At 39.2% G+C, this 24,797-nt stretch overlaps 1 protein-coding gene across 1 annotated transcript in view; it reads right to left on the bottom strand.

The window, feature by feature from the left end:
- Nucleotides 1-4,777: 4,777 nt before the first annotated feature.
- The window catches only part of LOC130683233 (serine/threonine-protein kinase TAO1-like), a 58,696-nt gene continuing 38,676 nt past the window's right edge, over nucleotides 4,778-24,797 (bottom strand). The window contains 6 exon segments of the mRNA XM_057499497.1: nucleotides 4,778-6,321; nucleotides 6,324-6,584; nucleotides 16,480-16,662; nucleotides 17,574-17,786; nucleotides 21,704-21,943; nucleotides 24,292-24,495. Coding sequence (XP_057355480.1) covers nucleotides 6,136-6,321; nucleotides 6,324-6,584; nucleotides 16,480-16,662; nucleotides 17,574-17,786; nucleotides 21,704-21,943; nucleotides 24,292-24,495 — 1,287 coding nt within the window. The 3' untranslated portion in view covers nucleotides 4,778-6,135.

Genomic DNA, 24,797 nt, shown 5'->3' with positions numbered 1-24,797 from the left:
GGTTAGTTCATTGTCACCACACCCTCTATCTGGTGTTTGAGTGATTTTGGACTGAATCACATACTTCTGCCTTTCCTTGGTGATGGAATTGATTGCTGGCATGTGGCGTGTGTGTCAGCTAAGAGCACAAAGTCCCTTCCTGCTTGCTGATCGCCTTGCCCATCTCTGCTGTCTGTGCAGGTTACCTGCACACAGGTAGCAGCCTCTGGTTTAATTCCCTGAGCTGTCATGGGCAGGGTGGTCCTCGGGATTGCCTAAGGCACTGGCAGGAGTTGCAGGCAATCTGCATGTGTTTGCTGCAAGAGCAGAGCCCCTACATGCCTTCTGGACTTTGCACTGGATTCCTCTGCCTGTGTCAGTCAACAGGGTGCAGGGGGAAGCTTCTGGGTTAATACTCTGAGCTGCCCTGGGGCCTTTTGGATGGCTTAGGGCACCAGTGGGGGTTGCAGTTGAGCAGCACGTGCTCGCTGTGAGAATAAGCCCCTTTGTGCCTTCCAGCTCTGCACTGTCTCTCTGCTGTCTGTGCCAGGAAGCTGCACACAAGGGCAGCCTCTGGGTCTGGCCTGGTTAGCTGCTTGCTGGGAGAAGACTGTGTGGTTGCTGTGGGCAGGGCTGCTCCCCGGCTGCTCTGCAGCAATGGCGGGTCAGCCAGTTTGCTTGCAGTGCTGGCAAGGGGCAATCAATGGCAGGCTGCTTATCACTATGAGGGGCTTCAGAGCTGCATTGCCACCCAGGGGATTAGGGCATCTGAAGTTCCTTAAAATTCCCAGCCTGCTGGGATGAGTGTGCCAGGACGATTTTGTCCACCTGTTAAACCCTTGTCCCTTTAAGACTTTTAAAATAATTAATTAATTAATTTTTTGGTATCATTAATATACAATCACATGAACAACATTGTATTTACTAGATTCCCCCCATTATCAAGTCCCCCCCATTACAGTCACTCTCCACCAGCATATTAAGATGCTATATAATCACTGCTTGTCTTCTCTGTGCTATACTGCCTTCCCCATGACCCCCCCATTATGTGTGCTAATCATGAGGCCCCTTTGTCCCCTTATCCCTCCCTTCCCACCCACCCTCCCCAGTCCCTTTCCCTTTGGTAACTGTTAGTCCATTCTTGGATTCTGTGAGTTTGCTGCTGTTTTGTTCCTTCAGTTTTTTTCTTTGTTCTTATGCTCCCCAGATGAGTGAAATCATTTGATACCTGTCCCTCTCCACCTGGCTCACCTTTAAGACTTTTAAAGTGCCCGCTTTTCTTTTGTCCCAGGGCAGCCGGCTGTGGGGACCTATTTGCAGTCTTAGTCTCGGATTTTACTTTTCTGTTTCTCTAATATCCATTACACCATGCAATGTGGCCGTGCTCCCAGCGCAGATTACTAGGGTTGGTCATTTAGCAGTACTGTGCTTCCACTCCCTCCCCACTCTGACTCTTTTCCTCCCATGGGTGAGCTGGGGTGGGGGTGCGTGCTCAGGTCCCGCCGGGTCATGGCTTTGTATCTTACCCTTTTAATGAGATGCTGAGTCCTCGCAGATATAGATGTAGCCTGGCTGTTGTACTGTATCTTTTGGGTTCTCTCTTAGAAATAGCTGTATTTGCTGTATTTTCAAAATATATATGGTTTGGGGAGGAGATTTCCACCACCCTACCCACACTGCCATCTTGAGAAGCTCCTCTTCACCGCTGAATTTTATCAAACATTTAGTGAATACCTAATACCCAACCTCCTTAAAGTTTTCCAAAAAGTAGAAGAGGAGGGAATACTCCCAAACTCTTTCTCTGAGGCCAGCATCACTCTAATACCAAAACCAGGTAAAGACACCACAAAAAAAGAAAATTATAGACCAGTATCCCCGGTTTGGGTCAGGCCGTTAAACACTACAATTGGACATCTAAGAGCTTTGCCATGAAATTTAAATTAGTCATTGAGAAAGAGGGCAGCTGCTTTGACAGGGAGCTCCATCCTGGCCTCGCAAACAACAACGAAGCAGTTTAAAGAGGCGAGATGTTTACCAAAAGCCATATCCTAAGGCTTGGTATGGGGAGTTCCTGGGGTTACAGTTTGAGGTTTGGATAATCTTAACCTAGCCTTGTTCTTATAGAGCAAATGAAAAGAAAATGAACTATCCAAGAATCTAAATTGAAATGCAAATAACACTCAGTTGTCTTAGGCATGTTATTCTGTCCTGGAGAAATTACCTAGCTCCTCCTCCCCACATTCCTCACCTAACATTCTTTCACCATTTCTGATCAGGAGAAATAACAAAAAAATGAAATCCAAAGAAGCCATTCTACTGCTGGGTAACAGCCTCTGCATAAGGCTTGATGAGGAAGAATGTCTGACACCCGGCTCCCCCTTCCCCCAGCACCTGGTGCAGTGGGGATTTCATTAATTAGGGTCTCCTGTCCCATGTGCAGGACCACAGGATTATGCAGAACTGCCAGCAAAGTGGAAGCAGCCCCGTGGTGTTTTAACACCCCTCACCTCCTTCCTCCCCACCCTGCTGAAAGGGCCCCTAAGGACTAAATCTGGATCATGCCTCTAGGCCAGATACCATGGGACTCTGATTTTTTTAAGATAATATCTTTTGGAGAAATTATGGTTGGTTTCCTTTCCTTTTTCATAGGAAAGCAAGCTTGCAGGGGGTGGGTACACAGACATATACCTTTTCGGGTATAGTCTTGAAGCTCTCAGAACAGCAGAACAGCCCTCATCCAGGTTCCACTAATTCCCTTGGACCCACAGCACTAACACCTAAGCCCTCAACTATTTCTCCTCCATGGCCTTTGGGCTCACAGGCTATCTCAGGAAGCTGCTTCTTTCTCATCTCCTCATTGCTACTTGATGGCATCACTACTTTTTCAGTCCCCTTTGGCCAAGAAAGTACAGTTCCTATTCAAGCAGGTTTGGGTGACCATGTCCTTTAGTCTAGCAGTGAAGGAATCACCTGAATTGGCTCTGCTTTGGTTAATAGCAAATCACATGACACCAGTTAGAGAAACCCCAGCTACACTTTTCTGAGAGAATGTGAGTCCCTCCTTGAACAGAGTAAGCTACAAGTTTGAGGAAGCAAGGAACAGACAAACCCAAAGTACCACTGACTTGGAGTTTTCCAGGTAGTGAGTCTTCAGCGATCCTCTCAGGCCTCATTTGCCACCTCTTGGTCTCCTCATTACTCATAAACACCTCCAGGCGGTGAGGGGGAACACTCCAGTGATGTAATTAAAGGAGGCATTACTTCTGAAGTAGAGACTGGGTCCTCTGTCTACACCAATGAATCAGAATGCAGGAAGCAGACAGCTGCCTCTGCAGGCTTCTTTGAGTTCTGCTGAGTTCTGATTTCTGATACCTAAGTGTCTTGCCAATGGGTTTCAGTCCTGGGCAAGTTCACTATGGATTCAATGTGACCAAAGAGATTGACAGCAATACGTTCTTGGGGTGAAAGGGTTATTCCCAACTTTATTCCCAGGTGGCAGGTCAGTCCCTAAAGTCCTGTTCACTCAGAGTGAGTCTGCATGCAGCAAGTCGGTCTCTGCCTCTGGGCCTCTCAGCCTGCACAGCCATCCTCTGGGCCTGTCTGTCCACACAGCCATCCTCTGGGCCCCTCTGTCCACACAGCGGTCCCCTGGGCCTCTCTGCATAGTCGTCCCACACAGCCGTCCTCTGGGCCTCTGTCCTCAGTGCTGTCACCACTCCAGCCTCTGCTCTGCTCTCCTGCAGCCTTGCAGCCCTGCCACCGTGTCACACCCAGAACACTGGGCAGGGTTCTTCATATAGAGTCAACAGCCATGTATTGCCCACAGGTGTGCAGTGAGCTAGTCAACCAACGCCAGGTGAGAATCCTCGCCACAGGAACTCTCATTTTATCCACACTAAGGCTGCTAAGTGATAATTTAACTCTCTCAAAAATATAGTATTTTATATACTTATACATAGGTTTCCAGGGTGACTTGGCCAAAGATGGTAGTATGAAAAACATATCACCAGATCCTTGCTTTGAGATTTGTCATCTCTCTGTGCCACTTGGCACAGATCATGGGAGGACATGTGTGGGGAAATAAGGTGGCCTAGATTAGATATAAGTTCTCTTCTCATCTGAGAGCCGGTGAACTGAAATAATGCTGTTGAGCTCAGTGGGTTTAAAATTGTCTGGTTGGTTTATGGGCTTGAAGATCAGATCACAGACCTGATCCAGATCCTGGGAGTTGGGAGATGACATAAAGATTTTAATTAAGATAACTCTGCTAAAGTGATGAGAGAGTAATTTAAAATAACCAATAATCTTGCATTAAAGTGTCCAGGAAGAGCTAAAAGTTTGAAAAGTGGAATTTCATGAAAACAAAGAATAAAAGACACCAATGCATCAAAAAATAAACATCTCTAGCCTTTCAGTCATCCTGTGTAATCAGAGAGTACCTTGCCCTAGTGTTTATCACTAGTGTGGCTGAGAAAAAATCTCCAACTCGTTCGCCTCTGAATAATATATAAATTACAGTTTCCCTGCAATGATGGCATGTCATTATTTTTTGAATGCCCAGAAAGAAATGTTCTGTCTGTCCTCTGAAGCTCTGTGTGCTGAGCCATGCTCGCCCACCTGTGGAGCTGGCAGAGCCCCCTGTCCACCCTCCATCCTCTAGGTGCTGCTTTGTAGATCTAGCCTCTGTGCCCAACATTAACCAGTAGCGGCTCTGTTTAATCAACAACCTGGCCTCCTGCTCTGGGCTAATAATTTGCCAGCAAGCTCAAAATTCCCTGATTATCAATGGTATCTATGTAGAGATATTTTCCAGAGGGCAATTAGTAACTTGTGTGGGGGATAGAGCACTGAGGTAGTTTGGAGATGTGGCTTCTAGTTTCTACTTCATCTGACTCATGACCTTGGGAAAGTTATTTCATGAGTTGTTCCCTATGAAAAGACTGAGACTGTGAATAGACCTTAATTTGGTCTGTTAGAATATAATGAAACAGTCAAAGTAGCTAGATCCTGTTCTCCGAGTCTATTAAAGACTTCTATGATGAAATGGCATCTACTTTCTGATCCGAATCTATTCTCCAGTTCTTACAAAGCCAGACGTCCCAGTTATTAATTCCATTGCAAAGTTGGGAAGGGCCTGCAAGATGGGCATCTCTGAGGCTCTCAGGCTGGGCCCTGGGCTGCCCACTGTACACTCCCCACACACAGACACACACACTCTGAGAACCATAATATGGCTGATGAGTCTCACACTGGTTCATTTGTTCCAGCCAGAAACCACCTGTTTTCCTATTTCTTTTGAATCATGGTCAGAGAAGCTGTGCTTAAGGTCTCACAACTAGTATTGATGGGGCTGAAGATGACCCAGATCAGTGCTGTGAAGCAATTCCCACAAAACGTGTGACCCCCTGAAGCACCTCAATCTCACCATGCCTCAAAGAAGGCACAATTGAATGGACCAAAAAAAAAAAAGTCCCTGACAAACTTGCAGCATTGAGAAAAAGAATTAGGTTGTCTTCTCTCTGAAAAAGTCAATGCAACCCTTTAGTGTTCATGGATTTCTACTTTTTTTCCTACTTCAAATGAGGCCAATTTAATAAACAAAAGTCAGACAAAATACATTTATTTAATAAACAAAATACATTGGTGAGGGGATACAGGTGTTTCCATAATAACTTGTTCTGGCACATGCTCCCTGCTGTGAGTGGCTCATAAGAATCTGGGTGGGGTATACGGAGAAAGGCTTTAGATCTTTTCACAAATTTCTTAGGATAGAGTTGCCCAAAGGTGATGATGACTCAGGCCACTGCTGAATTCTGTTTTTGCAGTTTTCAGAAAATACCCTATCTAACCAGTTTCTTTTTCCTACGTGCATTATGTGTGTGTGTGTGTGTGTCTGCATATTTGATAAATACACATACACACCAATTCCCCTTTTCATAAAATTTCCCCAAAAGTTAAAAACAAAAAACACAAAACCCAACAGCTAAATACTATGACATCCCAATTAGTAAACACAAAACAAAACGCTTTACAAAAATGAGTAAAATATACCACATGCACTCAGCTTCCACACGGTAGTAGCCAAGTGAGGAGGCTGCTGGGGTGATGTCTGTAGTGGCGGCCAGCTCAGCGGAATTGCCATTCTCAGTTATTAAGTTACGTGTAAGACATGTGTGACCCACTGGATGTTTGTGAAGTGACGCTCGTGCTTCTGCTCATGCCCTGTTCGGTCCGTCCCCCGGCAGCTGTCCGCCTCAGAGCCTGAGGGCCATTGCCAACTCCCATACTGCTACCTCGGGGTACCCAAGGCATTGGCGTGGAATGGTGACCTCCATGACTAGGGACCCACCTTGCATTGGATGGCCGCAGGCTTGTGGTGGGCCACCTATGGGATGCCCCGAGTGAGGTCCTGGACCCCCAGTTGGACTGTGAGGCAAATCAGAAGCTCTGGAGGAGCTGTGGCTGAATGCGTCAGGGGCAAGGTTACTAAAACCTAGTCTTTCGCTTTCAGACTTGAAAGCGTTCAATTGTGTTGCTCGACGCTCCAGCAGGCTTTGTATTCGTTCCGTAGATTCATTCTGAAACGTCAGTACCTCTTCTTCTATCTGTTGTGGTTTGGGGGGGGGAAGCAAAAAGAAAGCTCATTTATTTTAAAAAATCTATAAACTACAGAAGCAATAATTATTGTGGTTTAAAGTGAATCATAAAATGTCCACTCAGGCTATTTTAAAGGATGTACATTTAAAAATCAAAGAGATGTACTGTAGGAATCATATATAACTTATATTGCTAAAATATATAAAAACAAGTTCTTAAAAGCAAAGGTCTTAACCTCTATTAAAATAATAAATGAAGGCAATTATCATCAATGGCTACTAAATCCACTAGGTAAAAACAATGAAAAAGAAAATGTATAAGGAAAATCTAGCCTTATTAGACATACCATCATGTCACTCTAATAAAATAAATATGGTATTGGTGTAGGAACCAGCAATTAGTAAAACAGAAACAGAATGAAGCTTGTAAGTTTTTAATGCAGAATGAAAGCACTAATTAATTTAATGGGAAAAACAACACAGGCACAAGTGGCCAACCACCTGGAAAAGAATAAAAATGGAACCTCATCTGATACCATATTCCACACAGATCAGAGCATTAAGGGATTAAGAGTGTAAGTGAAGGCACTGAACAAACAAAAACTATAAAGTTTCCATTAGAAAGTTAGGACACTCTATGTACTTAGAAATTAGTGGTTGGGTAGCCATCACAATCAGTTCTGGACAACTCACAGGCTTACAAATACATACAGCTGACTATAAATTTTTTTAATGTGAAAAAATACATAATAAAGTCAATGACAATGGGAAGAAGCTGATGGAGAACTTGTTAATGAATGAGAATACCTGAACCCACTCATCAAATATCACTTCAAAGTGGGACAACTAGACATTATACATCTTTTGATGTGATGCAAAAGGAAGTGTAACACAGTAACCCTTACGAAAATTCCTCACCAAAATTTTTAAAAGGAAAAAAACTTTTTAATATAATCATGCCCCTAGATCTAATTACCAGATTACAGGAAATATAAAGTAAAGAGGAATGCATTAAGTGACACCATGAGGTTGGAATCAGCCAAATCCAAAGGTGAGAATTCCTACAGAGCAAATGACCCAGTCCACAATAATACAAGAAAGGGCAGGGGAGACCGAAAGGCTTAAAAGACAATCAAATGCAATGTCTAGACCGTGTTTGGGCCCCAGTCTAAATAAACCAAGAAGACATTTTTTAGATACAAAGGAAAATTTAAGTATGGACTGAGTATTAGGTAATCTTAAACATTTATTATAATTTTGTTAGTTAACACAGTGGAATTATGACTATGTTAAAGTAAAAGAGTCCTTATTTCCTTATCTGTGTTTGGAGTGAAATGATTCTATGCTGGGATTTGCTTTAAAATATTCCAGATACTCTGCCCCATATTCTGCCCCCCTAAAAAGCTGCATGTGGAGTGGGGAAACACATGAAATATTAGCAAGATACTGGTAACTGTTGAAGTTGGGTAATGAGTATTTGGGGACTTCATTGTACTAATTCTTAATAATTCCACTAATATTTTTGTGTATGTTTGAAAATTTCCATGACACAAAGATTTTTAAAAATAGGAAATAAAGAGTATTTTAAATAAATATTCAATTAGGTTTCAAGATATTTGAGGACTTAAACCAATAGTCATTGTTCTCTACAGAAATCTAGCTCAACGGATATGTTTAATTTTTGTGTATTTTTTTTTTACTAAGTTATCACTGATATACAATCTTATGAAGGTTTCACATGAGCAACATTGTGGTGACAAAATTCACCCATATTATCACGTCCCCTCTTATATGTCATTTTTTAAAGTGCCCTTTATAAAAAACACAATTTAGCATGGAAACACATGCAAATAAAAAACTACCACATAATGTGATCAGAAGTAATAACAGATTTATAAGGTGAAGCAGAAATACAAAGGGATGGAGTAAGTCACTGTATAGGGGAAGAAGAGTAGGGCAAAGAAGTCTTCTCAGAGAGGGTGACAGAGACTGGATTCTGAAGGAAAAGCACAAGTTTACCAGAAGACAAGGGAAGGGAAAGATATTTTCAGCAGAGGGAACATGGGCAAAGGCATGCAAAATGATAAAATGTGTGTGGGGAATTACAAATAGGACTTTGGTAGGGTGAATTTGAAAATTATTAAACTCTAAGTGCTCAAGTGTTACAAAGGTTTAAAGAGGGCATTTCGTAATGAAGGTTGAAAGAGAACTTAGATTAGACACAATGCTTCTTTTAAGGGAAAGGTATTAAATTGTCTGTGGTGACTTCTGAGTGGTGGGATTAAAGACATTTTAATTTCTATTTGTTTCTCTATAATTGCCAAATTTAAAAAAATGTGTATTTGTAAAATAACTTTTCTACTCTTTAATATCTACATATAAAATACCCAATTCATATAGAATTAAATTAATATATCTGCAAGGATTCAAATAACTTCAAATTTTTCTTTTAAATATTTTTCTTTCTTTTCTATTTTAAATTTTCAAAACTCCATTTATTAAGAACATTTAATTCAAAGGACCTAATAAATGATAGGCTTGTACTGAGGATTTAACTAATTTGAATGCCTTGTATATTATTTGAAGGAAACTCATGATAAAAATGTTAAACACATTAATGCTTATCCACTTTTATTCAGTAAGCACAGCTTCAATTTTGTTTTGAATTAGTTTTGTCATTTAAGAAACTCAGAATATTTTTCAATAAAAATTAAAACTAATTAAGAAGGGTGGTTTCACTGAATATAAGACTTCTGAGACTTCTCTCCTAACCTATCTTTTCTGAAATCAAATGTGATATTTTTGTGTGAATACTTTCAGTTTGAAATGTCCTATAAGATATTCCAATTGTCATTTCTTATTTAAAAACTACCAACCATGTTATTGATACTAAGTGAAATATTCAGGAAAAATTAAAGGAAATGATAAAACAAAGAAAAGCCTATTTATACTTGGAAATACTGCCACTTTTTATGCATGTATGAAATTCACATAGAATTTTAACGTTTATAGTTATGTTGTCATTTTGCTGAAATTTAATGTAAATGAAGCACAAGAAAAGTTGCAGTAAGACCTCATGTGAGCCTCAACTGAGGCTTACTCTGCTGGTGACCTGGAGGACAGTTCTTGGTTCATTTGGAGGCTCAAAGCAATCTTCAAACAGAATTATTATTCATCTAGAAACAACTAACATTCTCTCTGGTTCCACCTCTATTTTCAGATGACTGTTTCTTATCTGTACAATCAGTAAGCACAAAGTACAGAAAATATAGATGTTACGATGTTTACAAATCATACCATGGGTGTATCACGGCCTTGGGAGTAACCAACTGGCTGACCCCAAACTGCTTTATATTCATGCACTTCACTTGAAATGTAAACATGAGCCCTAAAAATCAAGTAGCAACTCAAAGCACTGTAGATTTATTCCACTGTTTCTTTTATTATTTTTAATACTAAATGACCTTATGCATGTCCATTATCAAAATAATGTAAACCATCACAACCAGTCTCCTATATTAATATAGCCACTATAAGCATTAGTTCAATTCACTTTAAGTGTGATTTGTCTTTATTTTATTCAACACCTCATAAGCATTTTCCCCATTATTACTATCTTTGTAGCCATCATTTAAATGGTTGAGTAAGATTTTAAGTGGCTTGGTCATGAGCACTTAATTATTTTAGATGGTTAGGTGTTTTAAACCATTATAAATGATGCCATAATTAACATATTTATGCATATTGCTTTTACTGTATTCAGGATTTCTTTTCTCTAAATTCTTTGCTTAACATTTTCAAAGATCAATACATACTTCCAAATTGCTTTCCAAAATGCACTAACAATGTATGAGAGTTCCACTGCACTTCTGGCAATGCTATCAGCTCTATGCCAACATTTTACCTGGTTTTGTAGAACATAAAGGCCTTAGTTCATATATTGAAATAAGACTACACCTAAGATACTTATTAGCACTCTTTAACTGAGCCACTAGGTGGAGCTACAAATACAAATAAAACTACCAATATTTCTCTCTCAACACTGTTACAGAAATAGTATAGGTTTTTCTTTTAGTGATAATTTTGAAGCATAAGAGATGGAACTTTAGATTAAATTTCAAATATGCAAGTTGAAATCAGGCAGATTTATGAATTCTGTACATGGGACAACTACATTTTTCTAAAAATTTATATGTGTTTCAATCTGCCCATCTTGAACGAGAAACATAATTGAGATCAATTTCAGAGGCAAGTAACTGTCAAAGGAGCCAGTAATAAAGACAGCTGAGCCAGCGAAATAGCAACACCTTAAGACCATATTTTCTTAATATAAATGAGGTATTCTACTTTTATCACAAGAACTGTAGAAAACAGAGGAAAATCTATGGGCCAATTAATAGTCCAGAAGCAATGACAATTTTTAATAGACAGAACCCTTAGGCACATGGTAACTTACAAGGGACCAATGCACCTAAGACCATACCAGCTGCTGAGAACTTATGGCTCAGGAATTCTGGAACATAACATTCAATCCTGGATACAACTGATATTCTACTACTACTCAAAACAAATGTCTTTCCTCTCTTTCTTTCTCTAAATCTTCTGCCCATTATTCTTTCTCCAAACACACACAGACATAGAGCCTCAGTACCTTAAAAGATACAAGTGAATTTAGGGATTCTTGTTCTAATGTATATGACAGAATAAGTAAAAAAAATAAAGATACATCTAGAAATAATATTTTCAGCCTAACTCTTCATCTGTGTAAAACTGGTTTTACCTTGTTTTCTAGTAATCTACCAATCTGTACAGTGCCAGACCAAGGATGAATGAATAAAGTATATTCCTAATCCTTATTCCTTGTCTCTCCCAAGCAATTACTAAAGTTTTTTCCTTTACTATCCAACTTTTTCTCCAATTTATTTAGGTAAGAACAAAAGTTTTTTGATTACTGCTTCAATTTACTTGCTCGTAATTGGTTTGTTTAAATTTTGTGTTTCTTCCTTTGTCAGTCTTGGAAGGTTGTATTTTTCTCAGAAGTTGTCCATTTCTTCTAGGAATCCATATGTTAGCATATAGGTTTTCATAGTATTCTCTAATAATTCTTTGTATTTCTGTGGTGTCTGTCGTGATTTCTCCTTTCTCATTTCTGATTCTGTTGATGTGTGTTGATTCTCTTTTTCTCTTAATAAGTTTGGCTAGAGGCTTATCTATTTTGTTTATTTTCTCAAAGAACCAGCTCTTGGTTTCATTGATTTTTTCTATTGTTTAATTCTTCTCAATTTTATTTATGTCTTCTCTGATCTTTATTATGTCCCTCCTTTTACTGACTTTAGGCCTCATTTGTTCTTCTTTTTCCAATTTCAATAATTGTGAAATTAGACTATTCATTTGGGATTGTTCTTCCTTCCTTAAGTATGCCTGGATTGCTATATACTTTCCTTTGCTGTGTCCCACAGAAGTTGGGGCTTTGTGTTGTTGTTGTCATTTGTTTCCATATATTCCTTGATCTCTATTTTAATTTGTTCGTTGACCCATTGATTATTTAGGAGCATGTTGTTAAGCCTTCATGTGTTTGTGAGCCTTTTTGTTTTCTTTGTACAATTTATTTCTAGTTTTATACCTTTGTGGTCTGGGAAGTTGGTTGGTAGAATTTCAATCTTTTTGAATTTACTGAGGCACATTTTGCGGCCTAGTGTGTAGTCTATTCTGGAGAATGTTCCATGTGCCCTTGAGAAGAATGTGTATCCTGTTGCTTTTGGATGTAGAGTTCTACAGATGTCTATTAGGTCCATCTGGTCTAGTGTGTTGTTCAGTGCCTCTGTGTCCTTACTTATTTTCTGTCCGGTGGATCCATCCTTTGGAGTGAGTGGCGTGTTGAAGTCTCCTAAAATGAATGCATTGCATTCTATTTCCTCCTTTAGTTCTGTTAGTATTTGTTTCACATATGTTGGTGCTCCTGTGTTGGGTGCATATATATTTATAATGGTTATATCCTCTTGTTGGACTGAGCCCTTTATCATTATGTAATGTCCTTCTTTATCTCTTGTTACTTTCTTTGTTTTGAAATCTATTTTGTCTGATACTAGTACTGCAACACCTGCTTTTTTCCCCCTGTTGTTTGCGTGAAATATCTTTTTCCATCCCTTGACATTTAGTCTGTGCATGTCTTTGGGTCTGAGGTGCGTCTCTTGTAAGCAGCATATAGATGGGTCTTGCTTTTTTATCCATTCTATTACTCTGTGTCTTTTGATTGGTGCATACAGTCCATTTACATGTAGGGTGATTATTGAAAGATATGTACTTATTGCCATTGCTGGCTTTACATTCATGGTTACTAAAGGTTCAAGGTTAGCTTCTTTGGTATCTTACTGTCTAACTTAACTCGCTTATTGAGCTGTTATAAACACTGTCTGGTGATTCTTTATTTCTCTCCCTTCTTATTCCTCCTCCTCCATTCTTTATATGTTGGTTGTTTTATTCTGTGCTCTTTTGTGTTTCCTCTGGTGACATCTATTTAGTCTTAGGAGTGCTCCCACCTAGAGCAGTCCCTCTAAAATACCTGTAGAGGTGGTTTGTGGGAGGCAAATGCACTCCACTTTTGCTTGTCTGGGAATTGTTTAATCCCTCCTTCATATTTAAATGATAATTGTGCTGGATACACAGTATTCTTGGTTCAAGGCCCTTCTGTTTCATTGCATTAAATATATCATGCCATTCTCTTCTGGCCTGTAAGGTTTCTGTTGAGAAGTCTGATGATAGCCTGATGGGTTTTCCTTTGTAGGTGACCTTTTTCCTCTCTCTAGCTGCCTTTAAAACTCTGTCCTTGTCCTTGATCTTTGCCATTTTAATTATTATGTGTCTTGGTGTTGTCCTCTTTGGGTCCCTTCTATTGGGAGTTCAGTGTGCTTCTGTAGTCTGAGCAACTATTTCCTATCCCAGTTTGGGGAAGTTTTTAGCAATTATTTCTTCAAAGACACTTTCTATCCCTTTTTCTCTTCTTCTTCTTCTTCTGGTACCCCTATAATGTGGATATTGTTCCTTTTGGTTGGTCACACAGTTCTCTTAATATTCTTTCATTCCTGGAGATCCTTTTATCTCTCTCTGTGTCAGCTTCTCTGCATTCCTGTTCTCTGATTTCTATTTCATTAATGGCCTCTTGCACGTCATCTGCTCTTAAGTCCTTCCAGAGATTGTTTCATTTCTGTAATCTCCCTCCAGACTTTATCCCTTAGCTCTTGCATATTTCTCTGAAGATCCATCTGCATGGTTATGACCTTTATTTTGAATTCTTTTTCAGGAAGATTGGTTAGGTTTACTCCTTCTCAGGGGTTGTCTCTGTTAGTCTGGTCTGGATCAAATTCTTCTGCTTTTTCATGGCGATAGAGGTAGTTGTGTGGAGCTGGCGCATGTGATGGCTGGGAGAATGTCCCTTCTTGCTGGTTTGTGGCCTTCGTCTCCTGGGAGAACAGTGACCCCTAGTGGCTTGTGCTGGGCAGCTGCTCGAAGACAGGGTGTCTGATTCTTGCTGAGCTGCTGTGGATGAAGCTCTTCCCAGTTGCTCTGGGCATGGCCACTGCCTCTATGGTGGAGTTGCGCCAGAGGGGGAACGGGCCGGAGGCTGTTTATCACAATGAGGGGCCTCCGTGCTGCGCAGGTGGTTGGGGCACCCGGAGTTCCCTAGGATTCCCAGTTACTGGGCCGATTGTGCTGGGGCGCTTCCATCCAGCTGTGAAGCCCCTGTCCCTTTAAGATTTTCAAAGGGCACTCGCTTTTCTTTGTCCCAGGGGTGCCAGCAGTGGGGACCCACTCACAGGTCTTCCTGTCCTGTTTCCCTAGCATCCAGCACACCACACACTGTGTGTCTGTGCTGCGGTGCAGATGGCTGGGGCTGGCTATTTAGCAGTCCTGGGCTCCCTCTCCCTCCCCGCTCTGACTCCTCTCCTCCTGCCAGGAGCTGGGGTGAGGGGCGCTCGGGTCGCACATGGCTGTAGCGTGTGTCTTACTCCCTTTGTGAGACACTGGGTTCTCGCAGGTTGTGGATGTAGTCTGGCTTTTGCCCTGTGTCTTCTGGTCTCTCTTTTAGGAATAGTTGTATTTGTTGTATTTTCAATAATATATATGGTTTTGACTGGAACAAATAGTTCAAAAATTCATATGGAACTACCAAATACCCCAAATAGCCAAAGCAATCCTGAGAAGGAAAAGTAAAGTCGGGGGTATCTTGCTCCCCAACTTCAAGCTCTACTACAAAGCCACAGTAATCAAGACAATTTGGTACTGCCACAAGAACAGAGCCACAGACCAGTGGAACAGAATAGAGACTCCAAACATTAACCCAAACATATATGGTCAATTAATATATGATAAAGGAGCCATGGACATACAATGGGGAAATGACAGTCTCTTCAACAGCTGGTGTTGGCAAAACTGGACAGGTACATATAAGAGAATGAAACTGGATCATTGTCTAACCCCATACACAAAAGTAAATTTGAAGTGGATCAAAGATCTGAATGTAAGTCATGAAACTATAAAACTCTCAGAAAAAAACATAGGCAAAAATCTCTTGGACAGAAACATGAGCGACTTCTTTATGAACATATCTCCCCAGGCAAGGGAAACAAAAGCAAAACTGAACAGGTGGGACTATATCAAGCTGAAAAGCTTCTGTACAGCAAAGGACACCATCAATAGATTGAAAAGGTACCCTACAGTATGGGAGAATATATTCATAAATGAGAGATCCGATAAAGGGTTGACATCCAAATATAAAGAGCTCACATGCCTCAACAAAAAAAAGCAAATAATCCAATTAAAAATGGGCAGAGGAGCTGAATAAACAGTTCTCTAAAGAAGAAATTCAGATGGCCAACAGACACATGAAAAGATGTTCCACATTGCTTATCATCAGAGAAATGCAAATTAAAACCACAATGAGATATCACCTCACACCAGTAAGGAATATCACCATCCAAAAGACAAACAACAACAAATGTTGGCGAGGTTGCGGAGTAAGGGGAACCCTCCTACACTGCTGGTGGGAATTTAAATTAGTTCAAGCATTGTGGAAGGCAGTATGGAGGGTTCCTCAAAATGCTTAAAATAGAAATACCGTTTGACCCAGCAGTTCCACTCCTAGGAATTTACCCTAAGAATGCAGCAGCCCAGTTTGAAAAAGACAGATGCACCCCTATGTTATCACAGCACTATTTACAACAGCCAGGAAATGGAAGCAACCTAAGTGTCCATCAGTAGTTGAATGGATAAAGAAGAGGTGGTACATATACACAATGGAATATTATTCAGCCATAGGAAGAAAACAAATCCTACCATTTGCAACAACATGGGTAGAGCTAGAGGGTATTATGCTCAGTGAAATAAGCCAGGCAGAGAAATACAAGTACCAAATGATTTCACTCATATGTGGAGTATAAGAACAAAGAAAAACTGAAGGAACAAAACAGCAGAATCACAGAACCCAAGAATGGACTAACAGTTACCAAAGGGAAAGGGACTGGGGAGGATGGCTGGCAAGGGAGGGTAAGGGTGGGGAAAAGAAAGGGAGCATTACAATTAGTATGTATAATATGGGGGGGTACAGGGCAGGCTCTACAACACAGAGAAGACAAGTAGTGATTTTACAGCATCTTACTACGCTGATGGACAGTGACTGTGAAGGTGCCTGTGGGGGGGACTTGGTGAAGGGGGGATCCTAGTAAACATAATGTTCTTCATGTAATTGTAGATTAATGATACCAAATATGTATGTGTATATATATATATATATATATATATATATATATATATATATATATGGTTTTGGGAGGAAATTTCCACTGCTCTACTCATGCCGCCATCTTGACTCCACCTCCCCACAATTACTTTTTTCTATTACTTATACCTGTTGTTGTATGAGTGCCCTGCGGTAGGAGACCCTCTGTTCAAGCTCCCGAAGCTCTCGATCATCTTGTGCCTCAGCCTGCAGCTTGATTTTGCTATGATATGCATTCAGCAGCTCCAGTTTCTGCTGCAGCTGCATTTTCAAAACCTGGCACTCTGCCTCCTGTGCTTCATCCAAATGCAGCTGAAAGAGAGAAAGAAAACAGATATATCCTCCTATGAGCTATGAGCTATCTTTTCATGACGTCTGGAAAGGAGGAGGTGTAAGTTAAGACAGACTACTCTTCTATAGGGCACAGCTGTTCTCGCTTACATCTTGGAGTAAACATCTCCGAAAAAAGGAAAACATAGTACCAATGATGGCATTATAAGGATAAAGCTATCATAAGCTACTTGGATGATGCCTAAATAATCATTATTTTTTTAAAGAAAAATATAGATTCTGATTGATATAAGACTCTGAATCTTTTCTCTCCAGTGGAAATAACTATAGAACAGGGACAAGCATGCTACAGCTTATGGGCCAAATCTGAACAGCTACCTGATTTTTGTTTTTGTTTTTCAACAGCCCACTAATTAGGAATGGTTTTTACAATCTGAAATGGACATATTTTAAATGGCAATGTAAATACCCACATAATAACCCCAATTTTTCCTCCTGGCCCACAAAGCCTAAAATATTTACTATCTGGCCAACTAAGAAAATATCCGTAAACTTAACATAGCAGATATTTTGTATCTGCACTCAAATGGAACCACCTGGATTCCCAATCAAGTACTACTTTTCAAACTCTGCTTAACAAAGCTGCTTCTCCAATCTTGATATGCTGCTGGTATCTGTACTAAACCCCTGCAAGGCACCAGCAGAGAGCCTATGTAGAACCTCATGTCCAAGTGTATCAAAGAGGATTATATATACATCATGCATATTTCCAAGCAATGCTGAGAACAAGAAGAATATGGACCAGCAGCACTATTTCCCAAGGTGCCGCAGAGTTTTCATTTCCACCTTAATATTTTAATTGTTGGGATTTTATTAATGTGGTGGAAGGAAAGGGGCACTATATTTGTTTTGCCTAAGTAAAATAAACTTACGGCTTGAGTGGAGAGCATTTCACGAATGCTGTGGTCACACTGCTCAGCTAAGATGGCTAACTTCCGGGTCTGCTCCTCCTTAAGCCGTTTCAGAACAGCTTTGCGCTCACTCTTTGGTGTAGATTCCCGTAAGAGTTTTCTTAAAGCTTTGTACTGTCTGGTTTGGATTTTACAGGTGTCCTGGAACTGCTTTTTGATTTGGAGTTTTTTAGACTGTAAAGAAAAGAAGCAAGACATATAATTTTTAACATATGGCATTTGGTATAGCTTATGCTTACATGAAAAGGCTAGAATAGAAAAGAGGAAACAAAAACTCAGATCATAAGGTGACAGGTACCTCTATACTTGGGTCAAACCATTGGATTCCATGCAATTTTATAACAAACTCTAAAACATAAGAATACCAAGAACTTCATTTATCATAGTACTTCAGGCAACATTTATTTTGTTTTTAATTTAGTGAAGTGAGTAAATATTAAAATTACCTTTGATAACTGTGTATATAGATGGCAGAAAATTATATTTCTTTTCATGCACTTAGTATATATAAAATAATTTTACTGGCCAGTCAGTATTTTATCAGATCTCTGAAGCAGAAAATAAGTATATTTACTCTGTTCCTTGTCTAAGACATTTTGCTCCAATTTCTTTTAATGACAATCTCAACTGTAAATATAGTCTGTGATGGACCCCATAAAAGTAGGGTACTAGTAACTGACTGATACTGTTATTGCAATTGTCTTTTCCTTACGATACTGAACTAGGTAGAAACTACTTCATAAGGGTTTACTCTTTAGCACCATGAGCAAAAACCTGAAAGTTAACTAATCTTTCAAAGGTCAAAGAAAAGTTATGAGGCAAGGGAAGGGACAACAACCCTTCTTGCGGTAATGATAACAGACATGAACTACATAAGCAGTTTTGAGATAAAATAATTTGGGTTCAGAAACAGAAAAACTCTGGCTTTAAATCACAGGTTAATTTTTCTGTGAACTCAAGTTTTAACAAAACTTAGTAAGATGAGATATATTTTATAAGGTATATCCCTCAAGCCTACAAGTAACAACACTCATTTACTACACAAAGGCAGAACCTATAGTTGAAATTATTTCCCTCAATATATATATTGCCAGATATTGAATGGTTGAGTCAGTGTGCAGATGCATGTATGACCAAACACTCTTGTCAAGGAACTAGTTCACGCTCTTTGCTCCAATACTACAAAATCAAATATATATCCTTTTCTGCATTTTACACCAATTGAGGTACTAAGCCATAGTTATGTACCTTTATTCTGTGAAGGGTCAAGAAATGTCTAGCTAGAAAGACAAACTCTTGGTTTAGTTGGCTTAGCACTGCTCTTAAATACTGCCCTTGGTTAATAAAATTCCTCCAAGTTAGGAATGGAACAATGAAATTTAGAATTCTCTTCTGACTTTGTGTAACAGACTCCATTCTTTAAAAAACTTTTAAATATTCAAATATTTTTGCCAAGAAAACTATAGTACTCCGTATCACTAGCTAATGACAAAAAGGAATGCCCTGAAAATTTTTTTTAACAAGATTAATACTTATACCAAGAATTAACTACATCCCACAATGTTTCGCTCAAGTGAAAGCAGGATAAACGTGTTCCAGTTGTTTCTTAATCACTTAATACTGACAAAACATCACCTGATGGCAGATGAAGAAATGGCAGATAGACAATAGGTGTTTACCCAAGTCATTCCACAGAAATGGTGCCCAGTGTCTACAAATACTGTCAGCTTATCTAAGTGTGCACACTGACGTCCTCCTATCCCCCTTAAAGTCTTGGAGAAAGCTGGAATAGTTGCCACTATTGCAGTTGAGCTATTACTTAGTAAATAAAAATTTACCTAAAAAAATTGCAACTGTTACTTACATAAATGAAATGACCTGGTGTTAAAATAGAGTCTGTTTTCTCCACAAAGGGACTAGGGTTACCAAAGGGAAGGGATTGGGGATCGTGGGTGGGGAGGGAGGGAGAAGGGGATTAAAGGGCACTATAATTAGCACTCACAATATAGGTGGGTCATGGGGAAGGCAGTACAGCACGGAGAAGACAAGTAATGACTCTGTAGTGTCTTCCTACGCTGATGGACAGTGACTGCAGTGGGGTTGGAGGGTGATAGTATGAGTGAATTGATAGTATGAGTGAATGTTGAAACCACAATGTGCTCTTGTGAAACCTTCATAAGATTGTTTATCAATGATACCTTAATTTAAAGAAAAAGAGTCTGTTTTGTTCAAATTGTGCAAGTAGGTAGATATATACAACTAAGAGGAACATGGTGATTTTCTTTCCCACTAAAGTAACAGAAGAATTTCTTTAATGGAAAATCTTGAGCTTAAGTATCACGAGAAGGAAGCTTTCTATCCAAGGTCTGACTATGATTGTGAAACATTATTTTTCCCCTTGATTTTTTAATAGTATCTGTGAGAATAAGACTAGTGTTGTACAAGCTTTCAAACTGAGAAGGCTGTAACAACAGGGAAAAAAAGGAAGGGTTAAACAGCAAACAACTAACCTATGCCAAGCCCCAGAGAAATGAAGTTGTATCAGATTTGTGGTCTGACCAAAGAAAACCAGGAAGCTTTCAGTGTGGTTTACTTCTGGGTGCTGCTCACTTTAAAATTGTAATTAATTTTATAGACATGCTTTAAATATCTTTTGGTGGGAAACTGTACTGTGTAGCTACTACAAAGACAAAATAAATCTGGACAATCATTAAGAATTCTGATTTTCATAAGCATTAACTAATTATGGTTATGTGGGTAGTCAACATATGAGCCACTCTGGAAGCGATGTTCATTAGCTGTTTTGAAGATACAGCAAAGTAACATTTTACTTAGATTCACAAGGAAAGGGTGAATCTTAGCTTTGCTTCTGTATTTTGTTCAGGACAACCTGTATGAATGGAGCTGAATAGGAATCAGAGATACCTCTGATTTTGCTTCTGGTTTTGACACAGATTACTTCTGTGAGTGAAGTTCACTTCACTTCAGGACAGTTATTCAGGTAAGTGTTGTTACATGATAGTTCTATAATTAAATTGTCAAAGAGTTTGAAAAAGGGGGTAAAGAAGATACTGTGGGATCTGGGCCTTATTGGATGTAAATAAAAGTTTAAAATGTGCAGACTTGTACAGATTAATTGACGTACTACTATGGATGACAACATATATAGTGGGTTGTTTCAGTTTTTTGTTTATTAAGATGCATGTGATTAAACTTCACATATTTATTACAAGTTATAAAATTTGAAAATTCCTTGGAATTGTTAACTCTGGTTAATTCTGGTAGAGGGGCCTGGACCAGGTGGCTTAAAGGACAAGGAGAGGGAAACCTTTAACTTTATAATAAATACACTTCGGCATCTTTTGAATTTTGTATCCTATGAATAAATTCGTCTGTGCAAAGCAAATACAAAATTTAAAGTCCTTAGATATTATATATCACCAACACTTGTCTTTCCTTATTTGTCTACAAGAGGGCATATAATAATAGCTTGCTTCACTCTGATGTGCTAATTAAAAAAATACACTCCAACTACACATGCCCTGGTCTTACCTATGCTACCAAGCACAGAAAGAATGGGAGTAACAATGTGATAATTCCACTATTCTTCTTAGGATGAGTATAGACAATGAAGGGAGAGGGAGTAAAAAGGCATTTTTCATTCACTGGTTTCTGTACTAATCAAGAACTTACTGCCTCTTTTGGATACAAATCACATTCAGAGGAAATAAGATCCCAAAACTATAGAACTTGGAACAACAGAGAGAAGCCAACAGGTTAGTATGTTGATATATATTTGTAGTATCAACATTGGACATCTGGGTACAGTTAAAATAAGAATTTTGAATCTCATTTATGGCACTTTCTGCAGTGAAAATGTTCTGGCCATTTTTTGGTACTCTGCTGAGAAATACATAAGCAGAAATCTGTAGCTACAGACCCTCTACATCAAAACTAACCAAGCATGCTTAAAATGAAAAGAAAAAAAGCTTATTCAATTTCTTTATGGCAGACATCTGGCTTAGACTTTTAGTGTTTACATGATGCCTTTTATCTGTTCTCCTTTGTCAAGAAGCTTAGGCTAAAGGTACCTTTAGACTCTTAGACTGTTGTTGAACCTCCATGGCATGCTTTCGCCTTAGTCCTTGTTCTCTCCGTTTATTATGCTCCAGCTGGTTAGTGAGCTCGGCTTGATGCTGCAGTCTGATCAGCTCAGAGCGCATCTTCTGCCTTGTGTTGAGCTGGCGGAACTCCAGTTCTTGCATGGATTCGTGATGTCGCAGTAGCGTTGCATGCTCCAAGTCCATTTGAGTCTGCCTCTTATCTAACTCCTAATTCATAACAAAAGACAAAGGCATAATTTACTGATGTACAGTGCCAGGCGAAAAAAATCCTAAGAAGCAGAATAACCAGGATATAGATGTAATCCTCTGATTTAATAATGGCTGCACAGTAAATATTAGGGTTTTATTACTGTAACTGTAGAAAATGGGCAATTGGTAGCATAATTTCCTTATCTGTTCATTAGCTATTTATACTATTTTTAGCAATAAGCTTAAGATATATCAAATCTGTCCCAAGAGACTTAATGTCCTTTCCACTCTCTTTCATTTATGTTTCCTAATTTTGTATTTGAAGAGGACTTCTAAGTCATCCTTTGAATTTCTTCAGTGTATACATTCAATTCTATTACATGCAGTATACCCAGTATAGTGTAGTGGTTAAGAACACAAGACTCTAATAACAATGAAGCAAATCTGAAGGAACAAAATGGCAGCAGACTCGGACTCCAAGAATGAACTGGTGGTTACCAAAGGGGAGGGGTGTGGGAGGGAGAAGGGGACTGAGGGGTATTATGTTTAGTACACATGGTGTGGGGGATCACGGGGAGAACAGTGTTTCACAGAGAAGGGACATAGTGGATCTGTGGCAACTTGCTGCCCTGATGGACAGTGACTGCATTGGGGTATGGGTGGGGACTTGACAATATGGGTAAATGTAGTAACCACATTGTTTTTTCACGTGAAACCTTCATAAGAGTGTATATAAATCATACCTTAACAAAATATTAACAAACAAACAAACAAACAAAAAAGAACACAAGACTCTAGGGCTAGACTGCCTGCTTTCTAAACCCTGGCTCTGCTTCCAACTAGCAGTGAGTCCTTGGGTTAATTACTTAAACTCTCTGTGCTTCAATTTCATCACTTCTCAAATGGAGACCATAACATAGCTGTTTCATAAAATTAACATGAGGCTGAAATGAATTCATAAGTGGAAAGCTCTCAGAATACCTACCTCATGATCAGTAAATGTTACAACAATTTTTTCAGTTTAAAAAGATCAAATATACAACACACACACATACACTCACACACACTCTCTCTTTTTCTCTGTCGAAGGAAGCCAGACTTGGCCCTTTCGCCTCTGCTGCCCCTTCTCCAGGGGCCAACATTTGGTGCATATGTTTCCCAACCTTCCCCATGCTGTCATGACACAACTATTGCATGAAAACATATAGTTTTAAAATTGAATAAAAAAATATATTATAGGTATATAATATGCTTTCTTTACCGAAAAATATAATGGACAAATATCCAGATCAGATCAGGACATACAGATCTTTCTTTTAAGTTTTATAGTAAGCCTCTGCTTTGTGATGCCGTAGTTGTTCCATTTTTTGCTTTATGACAAATTTTCAATAAACATCTACACATGATACACCACATGATTATGTTATTATTTCTTTAGGATAGAATTTGAGAAGTGGATTTGATGGATAGAAGATACATGCAAATTAAATTGTAAAAGCTGCTGAATTATGCTCCAAAATGGCAGTAGCAATTTATACTCTTCCCAACGTTGCCCACTTTCCTGTGCCACTACTAGGACTTACCAATTTTGTAGACTGATCTTATCGAATTGATTCAATTGTTTTAATTTGAATTTCTTTAATTAGTGAATTTGAATAATTAACTTATATTTGAAGTTTAAGCCATTCTTGGAAAGAAATTGATCTTTGCTCATAGGTATACCTGATAATGAGAACCATTGTTTTCATTGGCATAAGTTTCTACATATGCCCAATGAATAATTTCATGATTATAAAAATATGTTAAATGGTAGTATATATCTTCATGGCACCCATTTTGGATGAAAAGACATAAATTATCCAATTAATTTTCTCACATTTAAAAATTAATACTTCTTTCACTCATGGATTTGATATTTATTAAATATTTACTTAATACATATTTATTGAATACCTGTTATGGGCCAGCCACTAGGTATAAGGCCTGGAGATATCTATCCACTGGATATAAAAGCCCGGAACAGAACCTGGGAATTCATATAATTTCCATTCTCCTTGGGGAGAGAGAGATCCCCCGAAAAAAGTGTGCACATGTGTGTGTGTGTGTGTGTGTGTGTGTGTGTGAGAGAGAGAGAGAGAGAGAGAGAGAGAGTGAGAGAGGAGTGCAAGAATATTTAAAGAAGGGAGAAGGATTTGGTGATCAGAATTGGGGAGATATGAAGTGAGGGAGAAGGTGAACCGTGTGGGTTGGGTTTCCAGGGAAGAAGGACTTAGGCAAAGGGAAGCAGAAGCGCTCTCAGGCCTTGAGGGTGGGATGTGACTGACATCTTTTCTGGAAGATTCTGATTTCACACCAGTTAAACATACCTCCATGACAAGGTCCTGCTCCAAGTTACAGCGCCCAAGGAATATCTTTCTTTGGAAGCAACGGCATTGCAGCCCTAGGCACTGTCTCTGATGTTGAAGAAGATCAGTCTTTTCCGCGGCTTGGAGATGCTGGATGTTCTCTATCTGCTTTGACAGCCATTCCTGTTTTTCTTTCCTTGGGGCGCTCCGGCTTTCATTCAGCGCCTGGCAAGATCAAAAACAACTGAGTTCAAAATACATAAAAATTAACTACATGAATATATTATTTGGCAGCTGGTAATCTTCAGTAAAAGTACTTAATTTGTGCCCTCTCTCAAGGGCAGGCAGGGCGATGACCTTAAGGAGGTAGGTAGTATTTTTCCATTTCTTGAGTTATCCATGAAGTAGGACAAGAAAAGAGAAAACATACACTAGAAAACATGCATACTTTTTAGCTTTGCACAGCCATATTTATGATGGCTCGTAGCTTTGAAAGCACACAATGATTGGTGAATGAAGTAAAGCAT

This window comes from Manis pentadactyla, chromosome 4 (assembly GCF_030020395.1).
Source record: "Manis pentadactyla isolate mManPen7 chromosome 4, mManPen7.hap1, whole genome shotgun sequence".
Lineage (NCBI taxonomy): Eukaryota > Metazoa > Chordata > Mammalia > Pholidota > Manidae > Manis > Manis pentadactyla.
The sequence above is the reverse complement of the archived record's forward strand: the minus strand, read 5'-3'. Positions and strand labels throughout refer to the sequence as shown.